The sequence below is a fragment of the Atractosteus spatula genome, chromosome 2, assembly GCF_055471065.1.
Source record: "Atractosteus spatula isolate fAtrSpa1 chromosome 2, fAtrSpa1.hap1, whole genome shotgun sequence".
Lineage (NCBI taxonomy): Eukaryota > Metazoa > Chordata > Actinopteri > Semionotiformes > Lepisosteidae > Atractosteus > Atractosteus spatula.
Genome location: NC_142707.1, coordinates 16,709,351 through 16,736,758, shown reverse-complemented (window position 1 = coordinate 16,736,758; position 27,408 = coordinate 16,709,351). Strand labels below are relative to the sequence as shown.

The 27,408-nt window shown below is 34.5% G+C and overlaps 1 protein-coding gene across 1 annotated transcript in view; it reads right to left on the bottom strand.

Moving 5' to 3' along the window:
- Positions 1–27,408, bottom strand: part of ush2a (Usher syndrome 2A (autosomal recessive, mild)) — a 405,544-nt gene that overhangs the window by 352,707 nt on the left and 25,429 nt on the right. Inside the window, exons 3-10 of the mRNA XM_088939657.1 lie at positions 22,376–22,511; positions 21,261–21,324; positions 20,137–20,431; positions 17,563–17,747; positions 13,107–13,328; positions 9,678–9,771; positions 2,443–2,638; positions 215–345 (exon numbers count right to left, since the gene is read on the bottom strand). Coding sequence (XP_088795783.1) covers positions 215–345; positions 2,443–2,638; positions 9,678–9,771; positions 13,107–13,328; positions 17,563–17,747; positions 20,137–20,431; positions 21,261–21,324; positions 22,376–22,511 — 1,323 coding nt within the window. The remainder of the gene's footprint in view (positions 1–214; positions 346–2,442; positions 2,639–9,677; positions 9,772–13,106; positions 13,329–17,562; positions 17,748–20,136; positions 20,432–21,260; positions 21,325–22,375; positions 22,512–27,408) is intronic.

Here is a 27,408-nt window from a genome sequence, read left to right as displayed (position 1 = left end):
CATACCTAAAGTTCTATTTATTACATGCATCAACTCAGTAACATCAAAACCATCAGCAACTGAGGTTTGTGGTGAGACAAAGCCACGTAACCTTAAAATGGCAAGAGTAACGTAATGCTGTGACATAAATCACTACCAAAGTTGTCTTCAACTAAAATATGACATCTGAGTTCCAAACAAACAGTGTATTTTAGGTTAACAAAGAAATACGCACCCCACTGCAGAGCAGACTGCCATTAATGGTGCCTGCTTCATCACAGTCACAAGGTCTGCACACATCCACCGCAAAAAGAGAGGCATTGACTTCCCTGAAGAAAAAATCCTTGCACAAATCACAGTTTCTTCCTTCAACAATGAAAAAAAAAGAAAGATCAATGTTAACTGATTAAAATTCAATCATATTAGGGCTATAATTTAAAATTAAAAGCTGCCCTCTCTCGAGAGTTCCTGTGAGAAATTTGTAATTTTCAAGATGTCCATTTTAATGTCCCCTTTCATCCCTACCTGCCACTGTACTGATGCTGAGCATATGAAACAATGAACCTGTTACAGATTTTGCTTTACTTCATTAAACTTCCATCTGTTATTCAATAATGCCATATTTCAGCAAAGCCACATCATATGGATAACCATACATGTCTGTCAAACATAACTTTTCTCCTTTATTTTGAACATACTTTTAAAAATCTAAAAAACAATGCAATTTTTGTTTGGGAAATCAATTACTTGTTTTTCAATGTAACTTATAAATAATGCAAGTCATTCTTGGTCATAATAAAGGAAATTTTACTTGTCAATCAATGATACTAGTGAGAAACAGAACATATGTTCTGTATATAATAATGATTGTAAAAGAGAATATACATCCAAACATTTATATTTTTACATGACAAAACAATCTCTTGTTGATATACACAATCAACCTTTTATAAAAGATTATGATCTCAAACATTCTTAAAAAGGTTAAAAAATACTGTTAAATACCAATGTAGGCAGCCACATTAATCAGTGAGCCACTGTGCCACCATAGTCTGGAAAATGTTATCATTATTATAGTAGTGTAATTTTGAGTGATTCATGGATCACTAATAATATGTGTCTTAACTAATACACCTACTAATACCTTAACATTTGCAGGGACTCTTAGCCAGTTATGTTCTTTATTGGGAATATATTGTATGTTTGTCAAAGAAATCACATGTAAGTCAAAGTTGGAGATTAAATTTCACTTTTACATCATTCGGAATCTTACAAAAGAAACAGAGGCTATTAAATAGTAATCTTGGTATGTAAATTGTTGATTTTCATTTGTGTTTCAAGGTACCTTTAAACCTTTAAGGCATTGTAGTATGATTCTAGTAGGCCAAATCCTAATCTGAGCATTCTACAAGGACTTCAAATGTAAAAGAGAATAAAAGTGTACCTTTTGTTCCTGATTTTTTTATTCTGTTCTATAGTTCAGAAGTAAGTATTTTTACTTATCTTTCTTATTTTTAAGAAGGGACACAAATGAAAGGAGGCTACTCAGCCAATCTACAGTAGTTTGGCTTGGTTTACTTAATTTATATGACATAGTCGGGCACCATAAAACCCAATACAGCAGAGATGTAGGCCCCCAGAAGTGTCTGTTTTCCTGGATTATAAATTGTCATCTGACCAATTTTCTTCTTTCAATTAGTCAAGAGACCGAGGGTGACAGGTCATTCCTGACAGCTTCCTGGAGAATGTAACTCTAGTCCGAACCTGCCATTTTCTTACAATATACTACCATTTTGTTTGCCATTTTTATTGCTTCCCACACAGTGTCTTGAAGATAATAATAATGTGTTAACATTGACAATTAAATCTTTTACGTACTGTAAAACCTTTTCTCATCTTATTTGTATATTTTTACTGAAAGAATGGAATAATCTTAATTTACTGCCATTAAATTAAATGTTATTTACTTTATCCTTACATTTGTATGGATATATTGCATTTGTTTGCTGTGAAAATCAACAATTGATCAAAAAATATAAACAACCAGATTTTTACCCAATCTTAAATTATTTTCAATTTCTTTTGTAGCTTCCACATTGCTTGCCAATCCTCCTGTTTTAATATCTGTGAATAAGACTTGTATAGTAACTGTGAACTATGAAGAAAGAAACTAGATAACTGATACAAATTAGGAAGAGCAATAGTATACTAATTGCATCAGCCCAATTTAACTCTGATCTGTGCTTGCCGTTTCCTATCTATTAAGTTCCTAATCTAAGCACATGCATTACCTTGAATGAACGTGACACGCAATTTTAGAATTAATCCATGAGATTAAATGGAGAATTTAAAGGGGAAGACATACTATAACAATGGCATTTGCATTGCACTTGGATTTTTATAAATCTGACAGAAACAGAATATTAAATTCTTGTTGGTGTGGAGGAGAGTCCAGTTCTTTACCTGTAGTGTTATGCTGGCAGCTGTCACACACTCCACCACCGCCTCGGAAATGATCGCCAGCAAAGGCATCCACAGATGGGTCATAATGGCAAGAGTTTGCATGGTTGTAGCACTGGCATGGTTTACAATTATAAGCTTGTAGTTGGTCTCCTGGTCGAAAAGATTTATCATTGAAAAGGGGCATGCAGCGTTCACACTGCAAAAAAAGAGAGTATGCTAATTTTAACATGAGCTTCATACTTTCTACACAAAACATTTCTAATAATACTTTATAAATACATATTCTGAGGTTTGGTGAACCATATACTGTATTGGTGCTAAACAGTCATTCTTAGTAGGGTATCTGTGGGGATATAAAAATTAACCTACTTAATCCTATGCTTGGGAATTCAAAATTTGATGGGATTGAAGTACTACATCTTACAGTATTCCAGAAAAGCTGCTCCTAATGAGCAGGCATCTAGTGAAGACGGTGATACATAAGAACATAAGTTAATAATGAGAACAGGCCATTCAGCCCTTTCAGTGCTTATCAGTTTCCAATACGCTAAATGATTCTATCACAATGCCAGCCTTTGTTCTGAAATATTACAGCTCTGAAGTGTTTCCTTGTGTTCACACAAAATTTACTTTTAACAAGTGTTAAATTAGGCTCATGTTTTCTGTTAAATGAACTTAATTTGATATAAATATTGCAGATCTGCACTATATTTTCCTTTAAAGCTTATTAAAATGTAGAAATAAAGGAACAGCACTTTTCACTTCTCAGTGTAACAAATCCATGAATCATACACTTTAGTGGATGAAATATAAATCCTCAATTAAAATACTAAGTGATTTAATTTGAAGTATATAAACATTTTTCTCAAAGAACATGCCTAGTAAGCATAAGGAACCAAAACCTGTAAGGTGTTTATTAGAAGTTATTAAAATGAAAGTGGAAAGTGCATACAATTCACTAGAGATCTCTGACTTAAGCACTTACCAAGCAAAATGTTTTAATGACCTGCAAAATTATTTTTTTTCATTCCTCTTCATTGTAATCTAAAACATATTAACATATTAAAGTAACCCTTCAACCCTTCAAATGATAAAAACATGATTGCTACTGAATTATGTTTGTGTATAAAGCATGTTTTATTTTGAGAAGAGCATCTACACAACACTTTTAGTACCAACACCCTTAAGAGGGGAATATAGTGGTTTAATGGATTATTGTGGACTTTTATTATTATTATTGGATTATTGTGGATGTTTTTTTACCAATTCTGTTGCTATACTATTATTAAAGATCCCAGCTCTATTTGAAAGCTTTGCTGCTAGTCCTGATGCTGTAGTTAACTCCTCATAACTCCACCTTATTTACTTGTGTCTTGCGTAGTGTGCTGCTGGTAGTAAAATGTCTCAGCAGGTACTGCACTAGCTTTAGGATACAAAACACCATATACACTACATCCAAGGTTTTAATAATTATATAATTTACAGTATATTAAACGCAGCTGACCTGATTGTTTCTAGCCTTCTAGGAGTATACATAAAGGTAACAGCCAGATTAACCCTTTTCATAGCCTTTATGAATACTACAGTCCAATTGTTGAACTTGCATGTACAGTATATGAACAACATGGCTTTTCACCATAGTTTATATCTCCTGAGATAAAACAATCGCTCAGATATTGTTGAAAATAATCACATTTTCTATGGTGCTACTACTAAAACAAGTCTGCTTATTAGATAGACTTTTGTCATAACAGCCGTCTTATGGCGTCCTCACATTCTCATGGTTTTCCATGCCTCAGGGCTCACGGTTTTCCAGGGTTTGTTGCTCTGACTGGATCCCCTTTTCGTGATCCATGTTAGCAATTTCCTACTTATTATTCAATTCCCAGTTTTCAAATTAAAACCGATGTGCCACCATGACAACGTTTCGTCATTTTTAATTTCACCCCGGGTTCTCCTCACTGGCAGTACTGCTTTCACTCTCCACATATCTCAGCTGAACAAGATGGCACTTCACTCTGTGCAGCCTCAAGCCTGCCCTGCAAACCCATTTGGTCCCTGTTTTCAGGAAGCTTGCTATTCAGTTTCTCCCATACCCGAGGCTCCCTGTTTTAGACCGGTGGACTGTGTTTGGCAGCAATTTCAGCTTCAACATAGCACTTCCCTTTGCTTGGCAGTTTTGGCTTTAAGCCAGCTCTTTACTCCACACAGCAGTTTTCTGCTTCAATCCTGCCCTTCAAATCCCTCTGTCTCCCTTCTCAGGAGGCTTTCCATTCATTTCACCTATACCCATGACTCCCTGTTTTGACCAGCGGACTATGTTTGACAGTAATTCTGGCTTCAAGACAGTGCTTCACTCTACGCAGCAGTCTAGAGCCGCCCTAAAGCCGCCTTCACTCTGAGCAGCAGACTCAGCGGCCTCAAGCCAGCCTTCGCTCTGCGAAGCAGTTTTCAGCCTGAAGTCTGCCCTTCAAATTCATCTGGCTGCTTTCCCAGGAGACTTGCCATACATGTTGTCCCGTACCTGAGGCTCCCTGTTTCCCACCAGCAGAATGATTTTGGCAGCAATTGTAGCTTCAACACAGTGCTTTGCTCTGTGCAGCAGCCTCAGCTCTCAGCCTCTCCTGTTACAGCAGCCTCAGCTTCAGGCCCTCACTCAATTCCACATTTATTCCTTTCAGTGGTCACTGTATTGACCCCCGAGCTTGGGGGTTGCCCTTTAAGAAAGTCGGTTCACTTTTCTGGGTTCTCAATATTTGCTTTCATTCTGTACCCGAGACTCCCTTTTTCCGACCAACAGGCTGTGTTTAGCATCCTGTTTTCGCCAGGGATGCAGCTAGCTGGCTTCTCCTGCGTCCGTCGTGCCTCCCCATTTCTTTTCTTTCCCATTACTGATTGGCCTGTGCTGATTAAACTCCACTGGCCAGTAATCAATTATTTCATTGTCACTTCCTTTCACTTTTCAATCTCTGGCCTCTTGCGCTTGGGTTCTGACAAATCACCACCTGCGACATTACACTTTTAGTCCTTATCATTATATTTGTTATTTTTTGGTCAAAAGGCCACAGCTGCATTATATTGACTGAACATTGGATTATGAATATGAGTCACATTTGTCTGTTTTCCGGAAGAAGTCAAATGCATCCATATTGCTTCATTACACATTCTCAAGATTTTATTTAGTTACAATAAAGAGATATTCAAACATGAGCACATCTTACATTTTTTACAACCAACTATGAAACTGTCAAAAGATCAAATAAAACAGCCCTGTCTCAAATTTTCTGGACATTAAACTGCATCTTGAAAGATGTGCATAAAACAAAAAACATCAGAATACATTAGTCCTGCATATTGAATAGTGAGTTCCAGCAATGAAGATGATCACTATGTGAATTTTGATCAAAGAGTGTACAACAGCAGGGAACAATAAAAGGTTCATTGCAATAGGAAATTTCAACAAAAGACCATGAAAAACTAAGGTGGGCAATACATTAAAGTCTGTGCTCTGCAAGTGAATTGCTTGATTTGGAATATGTTACTGTAATTGCCATGAGAGAAGAAAAGAACCTAACAGCAGGTTTTAGTGGAGCAATAGTCTTTTCCTTTGCATCTGTTTGATTTTACTTAAATTAATGGGACCCAGTCTTGGACTTGTCTAATCCATTTTAACATTCTCATTTCTCATTTTCTGCTGCTAAAGTATTAGATTTTTCAGAAGATCTAGGCACCTACTGAAATAAAACTAAATACCAAATAAAATAATAATAAACTTGTACACACTTCTTCAAATGAATTAAGTTCTGCATTGTCATTCATGGGATTAGGAACAAAAACTGAAAAAAATATATCATAAAAATATAAATACAAGTAACTATAAAAAGTACTTATGTGCTACACTATGTCTTAACTGTCCTTATGAATATCTTTAACCCTGGTAACAATCCCTAGTTTAGATTGCAAATACAGAAATTTTAACATTCATGTTCATTTAAAAAGAAATAATTTAAAATCTTAGCCCAGGGTTTGTTCAGATATAACTAGAGTGAAGTGCTACCCAGTCAGCTTTCACAGACGTATTAACAGCACAGCAGAGGAGGAAAGTTTGCTTTGAAGCCAATGTACATTGTAAATCCTGACGAGTGAGCCCACAGACAGAGAAACGCAACTGATCATCTTGACATATGTCAGATGACTTTTGTTACTTTAATGTCACTTAGAAAATTCAATGAACTAGCACTGCATTCGTCATTTCCAGTATGGTATTTAACAGAACAGAAGCAATAAAATATTTATAGCCTATATCCCTTTATTTTGCCAAAAAATATTATAGAGACAGAAGAACACCATCTTCGTATAATAAATATGGCCAAAGTTTAAGTATTTAAGATGTGGATGCATGAACAGAAATGGTGGTCAGTCTTAAAATCTGTCAAAAATTAACTCATTTAATTAGTGTGTAGAGTTGGTAAAGATAAGATATATGATATTTTACACTGTGAGGATAGATTTCAGAGCTCTTAATGTTTGTCTCTGTCAGGAAGGTAACATAATACATGCTGTATGCTTTCATACAGTATATACAGTATATATGTGTGGGATTATAAAAAGAAGATTTACATAAAATCAGTCAGTGTGGTATAGTAAAATAATGTAAATGGCATCTAATACCCCATTTCTACTAGCTCACTTTAAAGTGAACCTCATCTGGACTGTCTAAGTTGAGGCATTTTCAGTGCAGCTGAGATTCAACTCACAGGTGCATATCACAATATACTATAGAGCTTGAGTGAAGTCACTTGCTCCAGGTTCAGTTCCATTACCTAGAAGTTGTGGGTTACGTTTGGGTCAATTAATTAACAGTCAGTAATTGAATGTGACCACAATTCTGAGTACACAATTGGCAGAAAGATGCTAGGGATAGGGCTGAGATTAGCCAGCCAGTACTCTCTGAGTTCTTGGCAAAACAGGAATGCCTGTAACTTCCCAAACACTTACAAATGACTGCTAACCCTCTTGTAAGACACAGTGGAGCTTGTAGCATATAAAAAATGAATATCTCACAGTCACAGTATCTTGTCTGCTCATCTTCCTCTATAGACAGCCATTATTGTGAACTGAGATCTAAAAGAAAAATTGGCTTCTAACTTATGCGGTATAAATATTAAAAAAGGGCACTGTTATACAAAAGTGAGGAATCATTGGGTTTTTCCTTAGTGAAGGTGCCTTAAGACAATGACTGCATAATACAGTATTAACCGTGGATGTAAAAATTGTGTTAAAAGTCAATGTAATTACTAGTTATTACTAGTGTAATAAACAAAAGTCTGGGCAACCGGTGTCTGGTGCCAGAGAGGACAATATGGTCAACAGAATTAAATGTTAAGCAAACACAATCATTTATTAACTAATAACATAGCTAATAACATAGTATAGCCTCATCTTTTCTCTCCTGGCTGTGTGCTGGGTGCCACAAATGGTTAACAAAAATATCGAAAAAGATGAACAAAAACACATTTATGAATGTCGGACTCTTCTCAAGCAATACAAATAATTGTTATCCACCAATCTGTCCAAGGTCAAAAACTTCAACAATGAGTCCCTAGTGGTGGTGTAGGAATAGCTCAGAAACCAAACAATATAATTTTATTATGAAAAGGAAGTAGATGTTCAACAGGACTGTTTAAGGACAGGACTGTCTTCCCTACCAATGCATCACATTTTTAATTGATAAGCTTGATGTAACAGTATTGCTAGTAGTAATTGTGGTATTGGTACAGTAGTAGTAAGAGAAAAAGCAAAATATCTGTGTGTCATTAGAAACTAGGCTTTCAGTTTAATGAAATGACAGCAATTAGAAGACATCTGGTCTTGACAGAATGGCAGCATTCATTGTGTCACTTTGAGCAAAACACCCCTTGCAAGAATATCTTAAGTAGTGTGCTTGCACATGAAACTACAGTATGTATACAACAGCATTCAAAAAAGTTTGACATAGGTTTCTCCTTTACTGTTTGCTTATTGTCACACAGCAAAACAATTCTTCACTTTAGAATTCCATAGGTTTTCAAGTATGTTTTGGATGTGACATTGGGACATAATTATACAATGTAATAGACAAAACGATTTAACCTTTTTTTATGTAATTAAATCAGAGCAATAAGCTCTGCAAGGGATGCTTTGCTTTCTGCTAATATTTATTTTTTTAACAAAAAACTACTTCAACTGTGAGAAACTATATCTAAAAGTAAGTAATGCATTGGGTGTGTTATAAATAATTAAATTAACCAAGCACAATACTTATATATTACAGATTTATCTGTACTCATTGTCTACAGTATGTTGAATAAGATGTTTTGTTCAGAACTAGTATTTTAAAAACTTACAGTATGTCAGCAACAGTCAGAAAAGCTTTAGGATGCTAGCAATTTGTAACATTAATAAAGTTAAACAAAAAAGATATACAGTAAGTGTGCTTTAGTTTATATATTTCATAGGCTATAATAAGAACTACTGAATTTTTTAAGTCATTTTTATACCGTAAAATATCAGCCATCTCTATTGTGTTCTATCGAGAAAGATAAGGTTAGGAGCGAGACCAGAACAGCAAACACCAGGAGTACACCCGGCTTCACTTTTCAACAGGAGGCAAAAACGTTGTTTATCATTTTTTAGTTTTATAGTAAATGTCACATCTATTTTCTGAAAGCAAAGGTACAGTTTTGGTTCAGATTAGGAAATGGTACAAGTAAATGAAGGCAAATAATATAAATCTGAATGTGAAAAATCAAACATTTATACATTTAAACTTTTGAAGACTAATGATTTAATGAATTAATCATTTTTATTTTTACACTCATTGTTTCTATATTTCTGCTTTTGCTTATCTGTGGCACGGTTTACACAATAAAAAATGCATGTGTTTTGTGCTGTGAGATTTCTTAGGTTCAAAACTTTCTGATTGCTGATTGTTTGATTGTTTATGAAAATAAATATAATCGCCCCTAAAAATCTTCACTGGATAACTTAAATAAAGTTAGAAAATAATGATGATAAAAGTGGAAAGTTTGTGTTATCTGCAAAAAACACTTTTTTTCCTGTCTATGGTGAGCCTGTTGGAAACAAGTACAAGTTACCCTTCCTAAATTTCATTGCAGTGTATTGAAATTGTGTTAATGAAAAGAATGCCATTAAAGGAATGCAATTAATAATTGACTTTCCCCTTGAGGACTTACATTATCTCCCTCGGTGTGGCTTTCTGGAAGGCAGGAACAGCGGTAGATGCTAAGGCTTGTGTCACACTGATCAGCATGCCCATGACAGTTACACCTGCAAATACCAGCAACCATTAGAGCAGCAGATACAACATACTACTTGTGCAACATTCTCTTCTTTAAAGAGTGTCAGAAGGCAATGTTCTCCCTGATAAGCAAAATGCCGTCTCCTAGAGGCGCAGGTTTTACAACATTATATGGATGCTCCATTCAACATTTATGAATGCCAAACTAAATATCAAGTTGGATTTGTAATGCACGGGAGCCAGGCTCCTAAAACCTCAATATTACATGAGGTACAATTCTCAATTAGGTCATTTTTAAATATTAATTGAAAATCACTTTTTAAAGGGAATATCATTAAGGGGAACTACGTTAAATATGTTCTATTGAATAATGCAATATTGTAATTGAGAATGTTTAAATTAAGAATTAAGCGTGTTTGTCATAATGTCCATCCAGTTTCTAACCGCTTTATCCAATACAGGGTTGCAGGTTAACCAGAGCCTATCCTGGCGAGCAATGGGTACAAGGCAGGATAATACACACCCTGGACAGGATGCCAATCCATCACAGGGCACCCACAGACACAAACACATACACACTCACACCAGAGACACTTTTCCCAGAAGCCAATTATTCTACCAGTATGCCATTGGACTATGGGAGGAAACCACAGCACCTGGATAAACACCACGTAAACACAGGGAGAACATACAAACTTCATGTACAGTAGATAGCAGCCGAGGTCAAGAGTTGAACCCAGGGCCCCAGCCTGTGAGGCAGCAATAATAACCAACATGTCCATATACAGTACCATCTGTCTGCATACAGTTTTAATTTATTAACACCTATGCACTGTAAGTATAAGTTAACACTTATACTTAACACATAACACATATGCAATACACTAATAATGTGCTTGACTTCCACTAGCATCTCAAATCAGTATTTATACACTATATACAGTATGTAGTCTCATATACAGTATGCATACAGTATGTGAGCTTATAACAGAAGAATAGAGGACAGAGGAGATTCCTTGGTGTCGAGACTTTATCTGTAACATTACACTTAGTTTTTCTTAATCCATTTATTTGTTAAAACGTGAACATGTGACACTACTTTATATTTCTCTGTGCGTGATTTAGTTAATTACCATACCCATAAAATATGTAATGTTTATTTAATCAGGAATAAAGACACAGCAAAGACAAGATGTTTCTGTTAGAATTAAAAAAGGCATCCAGTAACCACTTTGTATTCAGTCATTCAAACTGCTTTGACATAGATTAGGCCTTAATAAAACAAAGTGCAGTATATTAATAGCTGAGTTTCTTTTCTTTGCGTTAAATTATTTTGCTGTGCTTGTAATGTCCCAGAAACAGTTGCATTTGGATGAATTGAATCAATTTACCAATAAATAAGTGCTTGAATTATTCAGAAACGTTAAAAAGGCAGGACAATAGCTAGATTTCAGAAAGCAAAGAATGAACACACACAACTGTGTATATACATAAAAGCTAAACATGTTTGTGATTTATATCTAAGGTTGCACCAGTAACATGAAGTATATATTACAAGTACTTGGATATCACACTTGTGGAGACAAAAAGGTGAAATTTGGACTTTGAGCTATTTCCCCATTTTTTAAATTTAAGTGGAAACAGTTCTCAATCCTAGTCTTAAGAGGTATCTACTGTATGTCTACTGTAATTTGTTCATACTAGGCATAATCACTTTTGCTAATTGGTACGTATAACTAATTTGTTTGCTTGTTTAGACTTTCTCTGCACTCAGCCCTTGCTTTAAGAACACACTAGCTGAAGTATGTTATATCCAACATTGTCATCTTATAGATTTTTACAGAATGTTATGCAATCTTACTGAAGCTTATTTTTTTGCATTTAAACAAGATAGTATTGCATTTAAATGAGAAACGTTTTGCACTTAACCAACATAGTATTGTGTTAGTATTTTAACATGAAACTTTTTGTGTTAAAACTAGATACTTTTTGCGTTTATGAGATAACTGCATGAAAACACGATAATTAATGTGAATTATATTGCCTACTACATAAATATCTTGCATATACAGTATATGTATGCAATGATATTGTTGCATACAAACTAGCACTAACTTTAGCAACAGAAGAATATCATCACACTCCTCATTGTGCAAAAAGAATTAGTCTACAGAAGCACATGTACTGTCTTTTGTATATATGAAGTACTGTACAACACCATGTCAGGGAGCATTCCTGGGTGAAACATGTTTAATTTCTGTGTAAAGTAGAAATACGTCTTTCCAATCATAAGTTATTCTTGATGTGAAACTGCAGAAAAATGAACTATGTTTTTTTGCCTACTCTTTAAACATTGAGTGGAATATATTTACAATGGCTTGACAGTAAGACTTATACAGCAAGCCAACAATGTACAAACTGGTTGTGTACCATCCTGGAAATGTTTTTCTTTTAGTTTGGCATTCCCCTATCTCTTTACATTCCTGCTGCACAAACTGACACAGAAATACTGTCTTCTGCCTTCCAATGGCACTTCTCCTACATTTTGCAGTGAAATTTCAAATTAAATGTATTTGATGTAAGGATAGTGTAAAAGGTTTTTGTGGATTTGAGCTTACAGCTTCAATGATTGACCAGCAATAACAGTATTGTTCACAAATGATCATGTTTTAACACAATGTTCACTTGTATAAACACAAAAAGTATCTTGTTTTAACTCAGTCATCTCGTATAAACACAAAAGGTTTCTCTGTTAAACGCAATACCATTGTGTTTAAATGCAAAAAAATGTTTTTTTTTTCTCTGTGGCATTAATAAGCTTCCATACATTCTCTCCTCAACTCACTTATTATGTTTGCTCTTATTTCTGACTAAAAAACTCTTAATAGGTTTATGATGAAGGTCACAGATACAAAGTACAATGTATCAGACACTCCCTGAGAGATTTTCTTCTACTTACTGTAGGTCCAATAGGTTGCATACTGTATCAGCTAACGGACCTGAAAGAGGACAGGCCTGAAACTCAATATTTACTGCAGAGTAGATACCAATTACAGATCCAATTCAACTTTTTAAGACCTGAAAACAAAATAAAAATAGGCTACAAAAAAGTACTTAAATAAAATAGCCCATAATTAAGAACTTGAATGGAGGAAAAACCATAGTACACAGCATTCTCCAGCTTTAAGAAACATTGGCTTATTCAAATGTAATTCAATAAAATGTATGGCCAGGTTTGAGCCTGCCAGCTCAAATTATTCTAAATAAAAAAAAAACATTTTTATAAAAGGCAGACATACAGTAATAATATTCCATAGAACAGGATATAAATCTATGCATTTAAAAAACTACTTCTGCAGTTTACCTCCCACTAATGGTAATTTCATCCACTCCATAGTATCTGTGCCTGAAGTTGACTGAAGTCGGAGTGGTGTGGTACTGGCCCTGTAGATGTATCCTGATTTGGGAAGCTTTAACAAACTCCTGCAGTGCTGGTGTGTTGTAGAAATCATTGTATCCTGGACGACGGTTCGGTTCAGGTGTCAGAATACTGAATGTCACATTGCCACGGGAGTAGGGGACATTGCTGAATAAAGATAGGAAGGTAAAAATGAAAGAATTTCACAATAAAAGGAAAAACAACTGTTTTTGAATATGATTTCAAATGTTATTTAACTTATGAATAAAACATATGTTTGTTAATACACATGGAATTAATCATTAGTAAAGATCATTCCCTATTACAGTAGGTTGCAACACTCAACCTGAAGTTGAAAGACTGTGAATACTAAATTCTCTGTATTGTACTGACATTATGAGTTTATTTCATTTAGTTCTCTCAGTGCATTCCAAAGTTTTTTTCTATCTCCTTAGCTATCACCTCACAGAGAACATATGAATGGATATAAATCTGTTTGAGAGAACAGCTTCTACTGAGAAAAACATGCTTTTTAGTGATAAAAAGAACACCCACTGCATCACAGGAACACAATGCCAGTGCTAAAGCTCACGGAGAATCCAGATCATGGAAAATGGAACACAGGACTCATAACGTCACAGGCTTCACCCATGCTTAAGTATGACAGTGGGGTGGCAATAAAATCAATGAATCAAAAAATACAAAGTTTGACATGATACTTAGCTAAGCTTCTGGTGCATACTGTAAATCCATTTATGTCTTAAAGAAAAAAACAGAGACAAATTTCCACGGCTGTAAAATCTTGATTTTGAAGTCCCCTTTATCCATTAGAATCTGATAACATTTCTAGGAATATAGTACCACATTTATTCAGACTCCTGATTAAGAACAATAAGTATCAAGTAACAGAACTATACAGATTGGATACTGTTTTTTGGTTTAAATATAAAATAAAAACAGTCATCTATTTACTTTCATCCTTGTAGTTGTATTTTGTAAAACCTCTTCTGGAAGGGATTACACTGATAAGACACCCCCTGTAGTGTGCTATGAGGTTCTGGAAATTTAGATTGGCAATTTATGAATGTTCATTTATGTAGAATTGTTCTAAGTCCTTTAGATAATTTGTTTTTTGTTAGTTAACAGTAAGTACTGAGAGAACATTTACGTTATGTGCATTTAACCATTTATTGGTCAATTTCAATATATTCTTTATGCCTCTGACAATCATGCTAAAATATCAATTTTCAACCAAACTTGAACTTCTCCTTGAAACTGCTGAACTTCATAATTTCCACTATCATGCAATGGAGCCATGAAAAAGTATGTAGTCCAGAGCTCCAGGAACATATGCAAAACAACTCTAAAACATAATAGACACCCAAAAATATTTCACAATGGTTATGAGTGTTCTCTCGCTGTGAGCTCCTTCTGTTTTATGTGAAATATAACTTTGGTAATTTTCATTCCGTCTGACCCTGGCAAGTTTGAGTTGCCCCTTTTGTTCCTTGTAAACAATGAATATTACATTCATGCAGGCAGCTTTCAATGGTAATTCTCAACACATTGTATCCTGAAGAGCCAGTTTTTATTAGAGATCTTTAACTGTTTTAGATTTAAAGCTGTCTCCCACAACATTTGTTTCAATGCCCTTGAAGGCAAAATACAATTGTGTCATCATCCTTGCAGAATGGCCACTATACCAGTTTAATGTCTAAAAAATGGACTACAGTAGAAAGTGGTACATTCAGCTTTTTGTGGATTCGTTTATAGACATCTGCAAAACAATGATCATTTGCCTGCAGTCTTCAAAGAGCTCTTAAACCTTAATTATGGTGATACGTGCTACTACTGATTGTATTATTTCCTTTTATATCCCTAGAAAAAAAGAAATCTTCCGGTGCCACTAAATAGTTCTGGTTGTTTCCATTGCACTTTCAAAACAACTGAATATTACTCTACACCTAATTTTGTGAAATTTTATGTAAAGGGACGCCTTTGTCACGCCCCACACTCTCCCTCGCAAATGCCGCTACATTCCCAAACCCACAGTCTCATTCCTAGTGTAATTGAACCCATTACATTCCCACATGCACCAGACTCCACAAATTCTCACTCCCGGCCCAATTATCCAACCACATCCCTTTCCCTTCAGTATTTAAAATTCCCTCACAGACCAACCCAGGCTCCCTATCGAGAAGCCTCCTGAAGTATTCTCTTGTGTGTGTTTCTAAACCTTTTGACTGATCTCCCAGTTCCTAATCTTTGCTCCTGCCTTTTGACCACGCTCTTTGGATTTCATTTTTCGGATTGTCTTTTTGGATTTCCCTGGTTACCGGACTCATTGCTTCTCCAATCGACCAAGCCCCTGGATTACGTGTTTTGGATTGTTCCTATGCTACTCCACATTCTGCAGGATTCACAGGTACGCAGAAGGATCCTCCAATTCTACCTATTGGTTCCCTGACAGAATAGTCAAAAGGTTTAGAAACACGCACATGAGAATACTTCAGAAGCCTTCTCAATAGTGAGCCTGGGTTGGTGTGTAAGGGAACTTTAAATACTGAAGGGAAAGGGACGTAGTTGGATAATTGGTCCGGAAGTAAGAATTTGTGGAATCTGGTGCATGTGGGAATGTGATGGGTTCAATTAGGAATGAGATTGTGAAACAGTGGGTTTTGGAATGTTATGGCGTTTGCTAGGGAGAGTGTGTCGCGTAACAGATATTTAGATGTGTGAATGAGTGTGAAACTCTTCTGATTTGTAATTCAGTTATTTTTGGCAATACAGTTATTTATGACTTTGCTCTAAGGGTGGCGCAGTAGATAGCATTGTTGCCTTGCTGTGCTGGGACCCTGGGTTCAATCGTGGACCTGGGGTGTTATCTGCATGGAATCTGTGTGTTCTTCCCATGTTTGTATACTGCAGGTTTCCTCCAGTGCTGTGGATTCCTCCCACAGTCCAAAAACATACTAGTAGGTTAATTGATTTCTGGGAAAATTGGCCCTAGGTGTATGTGTGAGTGTCTCTGCCTATTGTATGGGTCTTCCCAGCGATGGACTAGCATTCCGTCCTGGGTATACCCTTTCTTGTTCCTGCTGTTGCAGAGTATATAAATATTTATGTGACACACATTCTCCAATCTGTAACTTGTTCTTGTATATGATGTTTTTTGTAATTATTTTATCAGGAGTATAAATAAATCCAGAAGACACTGTATTTAGAGGAAATCATTCACAATGCTCAAATTTCACTTCTTGCATGTTAAGATGGAATGTCATACCTGGACTTCTTTTGATAACTTGCTTTATTGTTTTCTAACCCATACTATTTTATCAAAATGTATTTTGAAGGAAAACATTCTGTTTGTGGAAAGGAATAAGACATGCCTTTCAATAAGAACTCTTACTAATAAAATAAATATATTGTATTTTAGACAGTGGAAAAATATCACAGCTAGAAAAACCTTTTTATCTGACTTTCATGCAATGCATTTCTTAAGAATATATTTTAAAATATATGCTGTAAAAATTCCTTTCACAATCAGCAGAACCATTAAATTAGTTTGACGTAAGTTCTATTAGTTCTATTAAGTTCTATTAATGTCTGTGCTATAAATGCTATAGATTGCTTCACCCTGAAAACAGGATGTACAGTAACAAGCTCTACATCATAAATTCCTACAAAGTTAGGAAATCACAAGATTAGATATATTGAATTGAATTCTTCTACATTTTTAGTATACTGAACATTACACAAGCAAGTCCGCAAGGATGTTCTAATTCTGCATATGCTGTATTTATGATATGGGTCCAGGCATCTTGTCATTTGAAAGTTTCACAATCCTCTCTTCTTTACAGAATTTTGGTATTGTTTGCCATTCTTATGTGGGTGTGAATTTAACTACTGAAAGTTATTAAATAAACTGTGCATATAAAATAATATAGTGAGCAGATTTAACAAAGGAACCATAGCATACTGTACCAAAACACCCAAAGGAGTCGGTATTACTTCCATTGTTATGTTGTTTCCCAGATGTGTACTACAGGAAACATTTTGTAATGAGCAGTAAATCTTGAATTAAATACCAGTACTTCAGCAGCTAAGATCTGAAAATTTGCATTTTCATATACAAAATAAAGTGATGATGATTATGATTATGTTCGATTTACGTTGTGTAAGCTAATGTGTGTTAAGCACTGAGTTATATTTTAGTTGAACACTACTACAAAATTATTTTCTATAAACAATAAAATAAATTTGTATAAAGGCAAAAATTACAACTATAATATATAACAAATTAAAGAAAGAAATAATAAAATAAATCTCTCAAACACTGAATTTATTACATGAAATTTATCATTACTTACATGCAATCAAGTAAAGAAAAACAAAAAAATACCTTGGAAACTGAAGACAGTTCACAGAGTCTGGTTTTTCCAAAGGTCCATTATCTTCCATTCCAAAAAAACTGCAGTTCTTAGCAAGGTATTGCCAGTCCATCCACTCTGAGCTGTTACTCTTTTTCCTTTGAATTTTTACAGCTTCGGGCTGTGGGCTGAGAAATTGTAGAATAACATAGAAAACCTGCAAAGGAACCATGAAAATTGATAGAGGAAAATATGCATGAAATACTAAACAGCATAGGATTATCTATTATCTGCACTGTAACAGTCAACGCACTGCTGACTCCTAAAGCATATTTATGCTGTGAAGAACAGCTTGAAACCTTATTGCTTTACAGTTTCACTGCTATCTAATTCCAAGGTTTGTAAAACTGGTCAGCAATTTTACTACAAATATTACAAACCCAAGTGCTCTCAATTTTATCAACTGAATTTAACTGTTAAGAACTTCTTTGTCAGTACAACAACAACCTTTTCTGTTTGAGTTTGACTTTCCTTTCCTTACTAATCCCTTTGTGTTAATTCTGAACTTGCAAACATAAAAATCTTCATGTTTCCTATACTCTGTAACTCCAATAACTGAGATATTCATATAACAGTTATATAAGATATTTATACTGTGTGTGATATTTTATAACATAAACAAATAAACATAATACCACATGTTAAGTGGAGTTTACACCCCATTTATGAAACCGAATGTAAAGGTACTGCATCTAAAAATCAGAATTAACAAATGAGCACCACAAAGTCTTAGTGTTACTGTTGATTCATAACAGATGAAGGTACTGTATTTTCAGTAGGGACAGAGACAAAAGACAGCAGGACAATGAGAAAAAGAAAATTAAAAACCCTTTAGCTTGTGTCGAAAGAATTAGTGTGTTGTTTTGTTGTGCCAGCTAATTGGGGCCTGTCTGTATCATTTCATTTATTAAATTACCATATAAAAGTTGACATTTCAGTATTTAAAATCCTGGTTGTTAATCACCTTTATAACATTCAATAGCTAAAAGTGTCCACTAGCCTACGAGTAGCACTTATTTGCCATTTGAGATGGAGCAAGCTCCAGGAAGCACCTTACAGGGCATTTAAACAGAACCAAGCCGTGCACCTCTTACTGCAAGCTTGCAGCCAGACAACAAGATATAAAAGTCACTGTTTTCATCTTACACTTTGGTCAGTGAAAGTCCACCAAACTCTAGCAGTGGTCAGGCAAATCCATGTCTCAGACAACTAATGACCCAGGATGAAATCAGTAAAATCTGGGCTCAGCCTGGTCTCAGAACTATCTCCTTAACTGGTTAGTACTCCCTATTAAGCCCTTTCCGTGCTAAAATCTTAAAAATATACTTTGTAGTGTTCTTGAACATATGATAAATGTGTTGATCCCTTCTGTTTATGTTAAAAGCCATGAAATATACAGTATTCTACTTTAGCACTTATGTCCTAATGTAATTGTTTCTGTCCTCTTGACTAGCATTCAGTAGTAGTATTTTCTGTGATTTTTACTTGCAGCAAAGACTTGTCAGACCTTCATGAATAATTTGTGAACATATAAAGTGTTAGTATCAGTACTCAGCAAACTGTTTTTTCCATACATACACATAATTATTTCAATACAAATTAGGCACCAGCAGTGCTTACAGCTCTATTCATTTCCTTTAGTAAGTCCTCATTTTCCACATGGTAATGGGAACAGTAAACAGAATTATACATAATAACGAACAGTACTCATCTTCTCCAAACAGTACATTCACAACTGCCATTTAGTAAATAAGGTCCCAGATGTTATAAAAGCAACCAATGATGCACATAGGAACTGAAGATAAGGATATTTCTCCTTTGCCTACTAATGTATTGTTACACATGAGTAGATAACCACCTACAATAACCTGTAGAATACACTACCCATTGAGCTACAGTATATTTTCCATCAGAAATAAAAGCATATTTTTCTCTTTGATTAAATATATGGATACCTATAACTAGATAATCATTCTTTTTTCAAATGATCAAAAAATGACTTTTCAGGACTATTTCCACAAATGTAATAATGTAACTATGGTGAATCTGCCATCAAAACACAAAAATATGTATTTTTCATTACACAGTCAAAAATACAATACTATTGTGAAAAAACATGTTAGTATCATATCGGAATTAACAGCATTTGTGTTACTTTTGCTAAAACATTTTTTAGGTCAAATAAAGAAAACAATCCCAGTCACATCTTTCTTGTAGTAAAAGGATAATGTTTGAAGAGTTACGGAAATTTTTAGAACAATGCCTGCTGAATGCTTTCTCCATTTTTTAAAAGAACAAACAGACATTCATGTTTTACCATTTAAAGAATACATTTGTTTCTGTTATATTCATCACTGTTTGAGGTACAATATCAGCCAAGAAATTGTCAGTTCAGGAATCTCTATCAATATTATAAGCTTTATTATGATTTTTAACCTGTACTTGTTCCAAATGCGTGTTCCAAACACCTGACTAACAGAGCATATGCATTTTATTATTTTATACTATCATGACTGTCTAAGCCAATAAAGCAGCCTTTCTGTCACCTGGTACTGTCCATTCTGAAGATCAAAGGTGATGGTCACTCCGTTCTCCAGTTGACTCATGTTGGAAAATACTGCCGAAATCCAGGAAGTGCCGATATCATTGTCATTTATATAATGGAGAGGATGGGTATCTAGGTTCAGTCGAAGAACCCTGTCATTGGTAGTATCCTCAACACCATTGGGGATGCAGTATCTCTCTATTAATGGGTGCACTAGTGGGTGGCTACTAGGACATCGGCACTCTGTCTGGGTGTGGAGATGAGGCATCTGGCCAGAAAACACTTCAACGATCTCTCTGCCATAAATAAACAGAACACATAATGTCCAGAAAGTACAAAGGCAAACACTGCATAGAAAGATAGGGTCTCTTTCCTTCTTTATATTTTTTCAAATATTTTTTTTTCTTAAAAAATTCTTTTAGTGGAATTTACTACAATAGCACTTACTTTTATTGTATTATTATTCTGGACAAAGAAAAACTGAATTGATGTCTAATATTAAACAACAAAAAAGTTATCAGGAAAGAAGGTTACAAAAGAAACAAATGCCTTAAGGATTTAATGCTTCAATGGCACTACTGGCTATTCTAACACTCAAACGTCTTGAGTGTTTTGTAAAAATGAATATACTGTACTATAAAAGCATCTTATACATCTAGCATAGACAGTACTGTACCTTAACAAAACGTTCCATCATTTTACAGTTGCCATTTGTGTTAATACAGATGAAATACTGGTCAGATATAGAATATACAGTATAGACTTACAAAACTGTCTGTTTAGATTGTTTTGCTTCTCAGAATTGTAATGCCATAAACCTGAATGGTCTTTGTTGGAAGACACATACCCTATACATACACATATATACTGTAAAAGGTATTGCTAAGATTTTGCATGATTTTCTTCCTGAGCAATAGCCATAAGTTAATTAAGTGAATATCTTTAGGATGTATACTCATCTAAAGAATGGAACATCTGCAGCTTATGAATATGTTATTGCTTTTATTCTAAAAAAGATATAACAAAATGGAAAATTAAATAGCAGTATAATCAAAATAAAGCTGCATCTCAAAATAATATTTCAATTATAGTTTGCCTTGTCACACTTAATATTAGCTTTTTTACCTGTTTGTCAGAGTTGTGGGATAGAAACGAAAATCCTGCATCCATCCAATAAATTGATTTGTCCCTGAAAAAAAATGTCAATTGCATTTAAATGAGACTTCAAGATCCACAGTAAACAATGGATTACCATGATATGGGCTTTTATTAGAGCTAAAGATACACTAGCTGGATGATGTTGATCTATTAGCATTTTGTACAATTTTCTGACAACAGGTATACAACTAGAAAATTACTCAAAGTGCCAGTGTTTACATGCAGTCATTCACTGGCTCACAGTACAGGCGTTTTTATTTTTTAAATTTATTTAAAGGGACAGTAGAAGAGTCGTTTGTTGGTCTGTCAGTACAGAAGGGATGAAAATGATTTGGATAACAGAGTCTGGTGGAATCCAAGAGGGTTAAAATACACGAAGCAGTCACTGAAATGCCTCCGCAGAGCTTCCTTATAGATTTGTCGTTTTCATTATGCAGCATATCATATAGGACCAACAATGAGGATAATTAAGTCACTCAGAGCAGAAGTTCCCATGACAACTGCTAAGCTTTTTCACCATCATTTGGGAGAGTCTAACATCAAAACCAGAGAAATTCAGAGGCTCTCCGTTTTTAACTCTGCCTCTTTTGCATGTTAATAGGATTACTCTAGCTGAAACTTTTATTTTAAGTGTGAAGATATGCATTTTTTTTTCAAACCAGTTAAAAAAGTTGATATTTCCTTAGTCTGGGTCTCTTTCTATTAACACATACATTTCCACACTTACATTTTAAATGGAAAAGACACATGAAAGCTTCTCAAATCTAAAAAGGGTTCGTACTAGAGAATGTATAAATGTTACAAAATAAACATTAAAACATTTTAAAATGACCAAAACACTTGCTCTATCCCAAAGGACAAGAGTAAATGACTGTGTAGAGATAATTTCTACAAAACTATATACTGGATATAAAGACTAGCTTTGGCTTTATTAAACACATTGTCAGGAAAGAAACATAAATGATAAATATTCCTGTATTTGTGGAGAGCAGGTCACATGTATCTTTAAAAAATTATAAAGACCTAAAACTGCCTGACTCCTTATTAAAAACTAAATATTTTTGTTGTAACACATAACTTACCATTTAAACTCTGTCCAATTCGCATAGTGGCATTATTTTTTACATTCATAATAGGGCTGGCCAATAATTTCGTATCAAAAGCAGTGTTGTCTTCTTCTAAGCCATTAAGGAAGAAAGTGACTCTTGTACTATGGACCTGTAAAGGAATAAAACATTTAATAAAACTCATGATGCATACTGTACTTGATTCTTTTTTTCAGTATACATAATGGCCAGTTTTAAATCAATTAGCCCATGAGATAATGTTGTTGAGGCACACTGAAGTGGCATACTTTAGCACAAGAAAAGAATGATGTAAGTTATTCTTATTATTTGAAATAATTTGTTCTAGTATGATTTTACAAAAAATGTAGCTATATCAAACCAGGGTTATAGATGCTTTAGTTAACATAACCAAACAAATGACTACTAAAGGGCTCTTTAAAGACACTGAACTTTGAAATAGTTTTTGTTACTTTTGTGGCAAATGCACACACAAAAACAACTATATTTAGCATATAATTTCATCTAAACAAAATGGAAAGAACAGAGTCCAATATTAAAGTGAATTAACAGGCTTATATATTTCCTTTCCTTTTATATGTGAGAATATGCTACAAATGTAGCCCTTACTTATTTTTAAAGGTTTTAAATTTTATGAAGTTTATAATTCAGTATGAATCTTCAATAGGTAAATATAACCCACTTTAAATTTTAGTAAAGAAGAAGGGTATAGTTCCAATTACTTCACTAAGAGGTACAGTACTTATCTGAAGTGTTGTAAGTTTAAATTGCATCTCACCTTGAGCTAGTTTTATAAGAAAAGAAGGAATGTATACATTTTATATGAATTAATTTGACCATTTTCAAAAACTAGCTATTGGGGAACAACATTTGATGACTACAGTAACAGATCTAAATTTGTACATTCAAATGCAGCTGTCTTTTTAAAGGTGTTAGAAAACACTCCGATACCAAAAATTCCCCTCAGAGAATGGCAACAGGAGACAACTGTCTGCCTAGAGGATACTTGAATCCAATACTTTCATGACTACTGATTGAAGAATTTGAAGATCATCCTCAGAATTTCTAACCAGTCAATGACTTGCTGCACAAGATCTAAAGCCACGTCAGGCTGATGTAAATGAATTCTGAAGTGTTTCATCCCATTTAGCTAGCATTCAATCCTTTGAAATAGGTTCAGTGCTCACCGAGCTCAATTGTCAGTTTTGGAAAGTGTTTTGCAAAGCACCATAGTGCCTGTGTGAAAAGGAGTGCTTTTCATTTTTTCAAACTCTCCCAGATCCCTTTCTGATAAACTCCAAGTAGAAGCAGTAAGAGGACTTAGAGAGCACTAAAAGCATCTCAGTAAGCTTTTAAATCAAATAAAGAGGCTACAACATTTGGCATACCGAAAGTAAAACTAACTTTAGAGGACAGCTGAATTTTTCTCTTTCAATTAAGGGCTTTATTCACTTTTTTGTCTTCTTGGTGAAAATAAAATGGATTGCTTTCAAATTGTGAAATCCTTATAACAGTATGTTTAATTTTAAGTAAGCAAATTTTACAGTCCATGTTATCATTAGTTTTCACTAAGTTCCTCCCTTTTAAACTTTCAAAGAAAAGCAGACTATTTTAATTGGTGGTAATTTGTGTGTGTGCAGCCTGCAATAGACTGGAAAACCCCTGTGACTTGTTGGACCCCAGTGTAGCCAGTATCCGTAACACTCCAGTTAAATCTCTATTCTTCTTTGAAATACTGGAAAGTGAAATGGCTCTGACAGTCACAAGTTTCTCATTTTGTATCACATTTCCCCAGTGTGGTACAAGAGGTATACAGATTATTCAAGCCGTTTAGCAAATAGTTATTACAAATTGGGAAGACAGGAAAGAAAAAATAAAAGTAACTTCGAGAGACACCAAGGAATATCATTTTATATTTATTTTTTTTAATAAGAAACAGATTTAAAAACTAAATCTATATAAGGGAACAAATAAGTAACTTTTAACAAACAAAAAATACGACAGCCTTGTTAGGAGCTGACCAACTATTAGAAGTCACTCTCATCTATATAATTAATTCTGTAATAACTGCATTATTAACTAAAAAATAAAATTCTGTAAAATACTGCTGTGACCTTGCTTTAATTACAGTGCATAAACTTAGTTATGTCAAATTCATACTAAATCTATCTGAAAATAATAACTACAAAAAGAGAAAACCTGTGAGAAAAATATAAATAATTGAAATTAATCAAAACCCCAAACATTAATAATGTCCCTCTGCATATTTAGTTTCAGACAGAAACCTATTATAGGAGACATATTGTGGAATGAATTAAACAAGAAATGACTGCTATGGTTTCATCAAAAAGAAGTGTATTGTTTTAACTCCAAAAGAAAAAAATCATTAAGAATGAATTCATTACCCAAAAGCAAGGTGGGTTTTATTGGCAAAATGTAAAAACAGCTAGATATTACTAGATTTCTCTCTACCTCCTCTATAACTCAATTGTAGCCCACCATCTTGCAGAACCTTCTCTCCCTTTGTTAACTTCCAAGTAGAAATGGAGACTACGAAGGAAAAAGTTTTTGCATGTGTACACTGGATCCATGCCAAAGACATTTGGAAGGAGATGGTGTAGGTGATCAAGCAAACTCTCACTGTTTGTAGTATCACCATCCATGGCTTGGTATCACAAATGCTGGATGAGGTGCTTAAGTTGATCAATAAGGCCATCCATGTGAAGAGCACACTCCTCTGTGCTCACAGACAAGACTTCACTGCTCAGGTGATGGAAGAGCTTACTACCTATGCCTGTACACTGAAAGCAGAATTATGTAGGGTTCAAAAGATGAATATCACTGACTACAGTAGAAATATTTCAGGACAAAATCATTGTTCAAGGAGAAAAGATCATGTCATTAAACCTTTTGAGTAATCAATTTCCCTCAGTGACTGAAAGGAGATAATTCATACTGTACTACTGTCTTCATAAGATGCTCCAACTCTGGATCCCTGTTCTTTCTGGATCTCCTTTATTGAGACTGATCATGGTGTTTATGTTCCAAGTGATCTGATAAAACCCAGATGCTTCACTATATAGATCATATGACTATTCCACGGGGTGCTTCCAAATTGCACCTAACAGAACTTGATAGTTATTACCTCAGTTTCTTTTAGTATTTTTCTCATCCTATAGGCAACAAGCACAACATTGAAAACATAACAAAAATACATCACTGAATCTCTTCTTATTGTAGTTTCACAATGTGGACATTCAACCAAGAGTTTCAACAGATTACAGCAATACTTAGTAATAAACAAATACAAAATTTGTATTTAAGTCTAATAACTTCAACAGTGAATGTGCTTTGCATTGTATTAGATGCTACTTCAGTTACAATTCTGAAAGTAATGGTCTCAAATCACCCAGAATCTAAACAGGAGTTGTTTCATTATTATCTGGTTTAATTTTCTCCAATTTCTCCGTGCTTACCAGACTTAAATTAATAACATACACATACTTCTATTTAATCCTGTTTTTCTTACTGTGCCTTTATCATTTTAACATCTATGTTTCCATAATTATATTTACCCTATTCATTATTAAATATCTTTTTTTAATTAATTCTTATCTGCCATTTTCACCACACCATCTAGTCCTAAGGTGGATTGCCTCACACTGATAATATACTGTACCAACATCACACACACTTTTTTACACATGTAAACATTTTTACACAATGAAATTCAACAAGCATTATAGTGATTCAGCATTACATCTACATAAAGGTTTGTTCTACTTTGCTTTTTATAGCCACGTCACCCATTATTGGATTTAGTTGCAGTCAAGACACTTTGAAATATCAATTAATATTGTTATATATGCAATCTACTCAACTCAAACTCAAAGCAAAAAAAAAAACAAAAAGAAAGAATAGATAATGTCATAGAAATGCTTATACAGTATTATTATTCAAAAACTTTGCTGTGGCAAAATTAAAATAATTTTGGTTACCTTAATAAGACAGTTAGTTGAGTGGCCTCTGTCTATGCAATAATAGTTGTTCACATGAGTTCAGAATAAATACATGAATCTCTGTAAGGCCCTCAGTCAGGTAGTGAATTGCAACTATAAAGACAACTCAGAAGTAAAATTGTAAATAAGCACAGATCAGTAAAAAGGTCTAAAAATTTAAAACATTGAATATCCATTTGAGCACTATGAAGCCAATCATTAAGAATTGAAATGTTTACTATACCATCCTGCCACTCTCTCTAGATCAGGCTATCCCACCAAACTGAGTAGATGGGAAAGGAGGATTAGGAATGCAACTGTGAGGTCAAAAGTGGCTTTGAAGAGCTACAGAGGTCAATGGCATAGATGGAAGAAAATGTGCAAAACCCAGTTATTCCACAAAGCTAGCCCATATGGCAGAGTGGGAAAACCATTTCAAGTTCTGCATGGCATTTAAGTGATATTATAATAGAAAAAGGATCATGGTAAAAAATAATAACTTTTGGTGTAAATGCAAAGGGTAACATCTGAAGCAAAAATCCAACACAGTGCATCACTCAGTCATCAACATCCCTACTGTGAAGCATGGTGGTGGCAGCATTAATGTTACAATCCTGTTTCTCATTAGCACAAAATGAGTAGCTTGGCAAGACTGATGGAGCAAAGAAATAGTAAAGAAAAACCTGCATGAGCTAACAAAATGGAACATCATTGGAAAGAGGTGAATACTTTTGCATGGCACTGCATGTATAGTATTGCACTGTTGCTGTTTCTGTTCACTGTTCTCCTTATTTTTGTATCATCAGAAAATTTACCAAGTTTGTCAACTATACCAGAATCTAAATCCTTGATATGATCAGAAAGTATGATGGGCCAAAAATCACAGTGGTACACTACTTCCAGTTACCTGATTCGAGTTTATGTCCCTTAAGATGAGATGCTGTTAACTGTTAACCAGTTTTTAATCCATGTGCATGCATTATCTTGGATTTCTCTGAATTTGAGTATTTACTTTCTATGGAGAAGCTTATT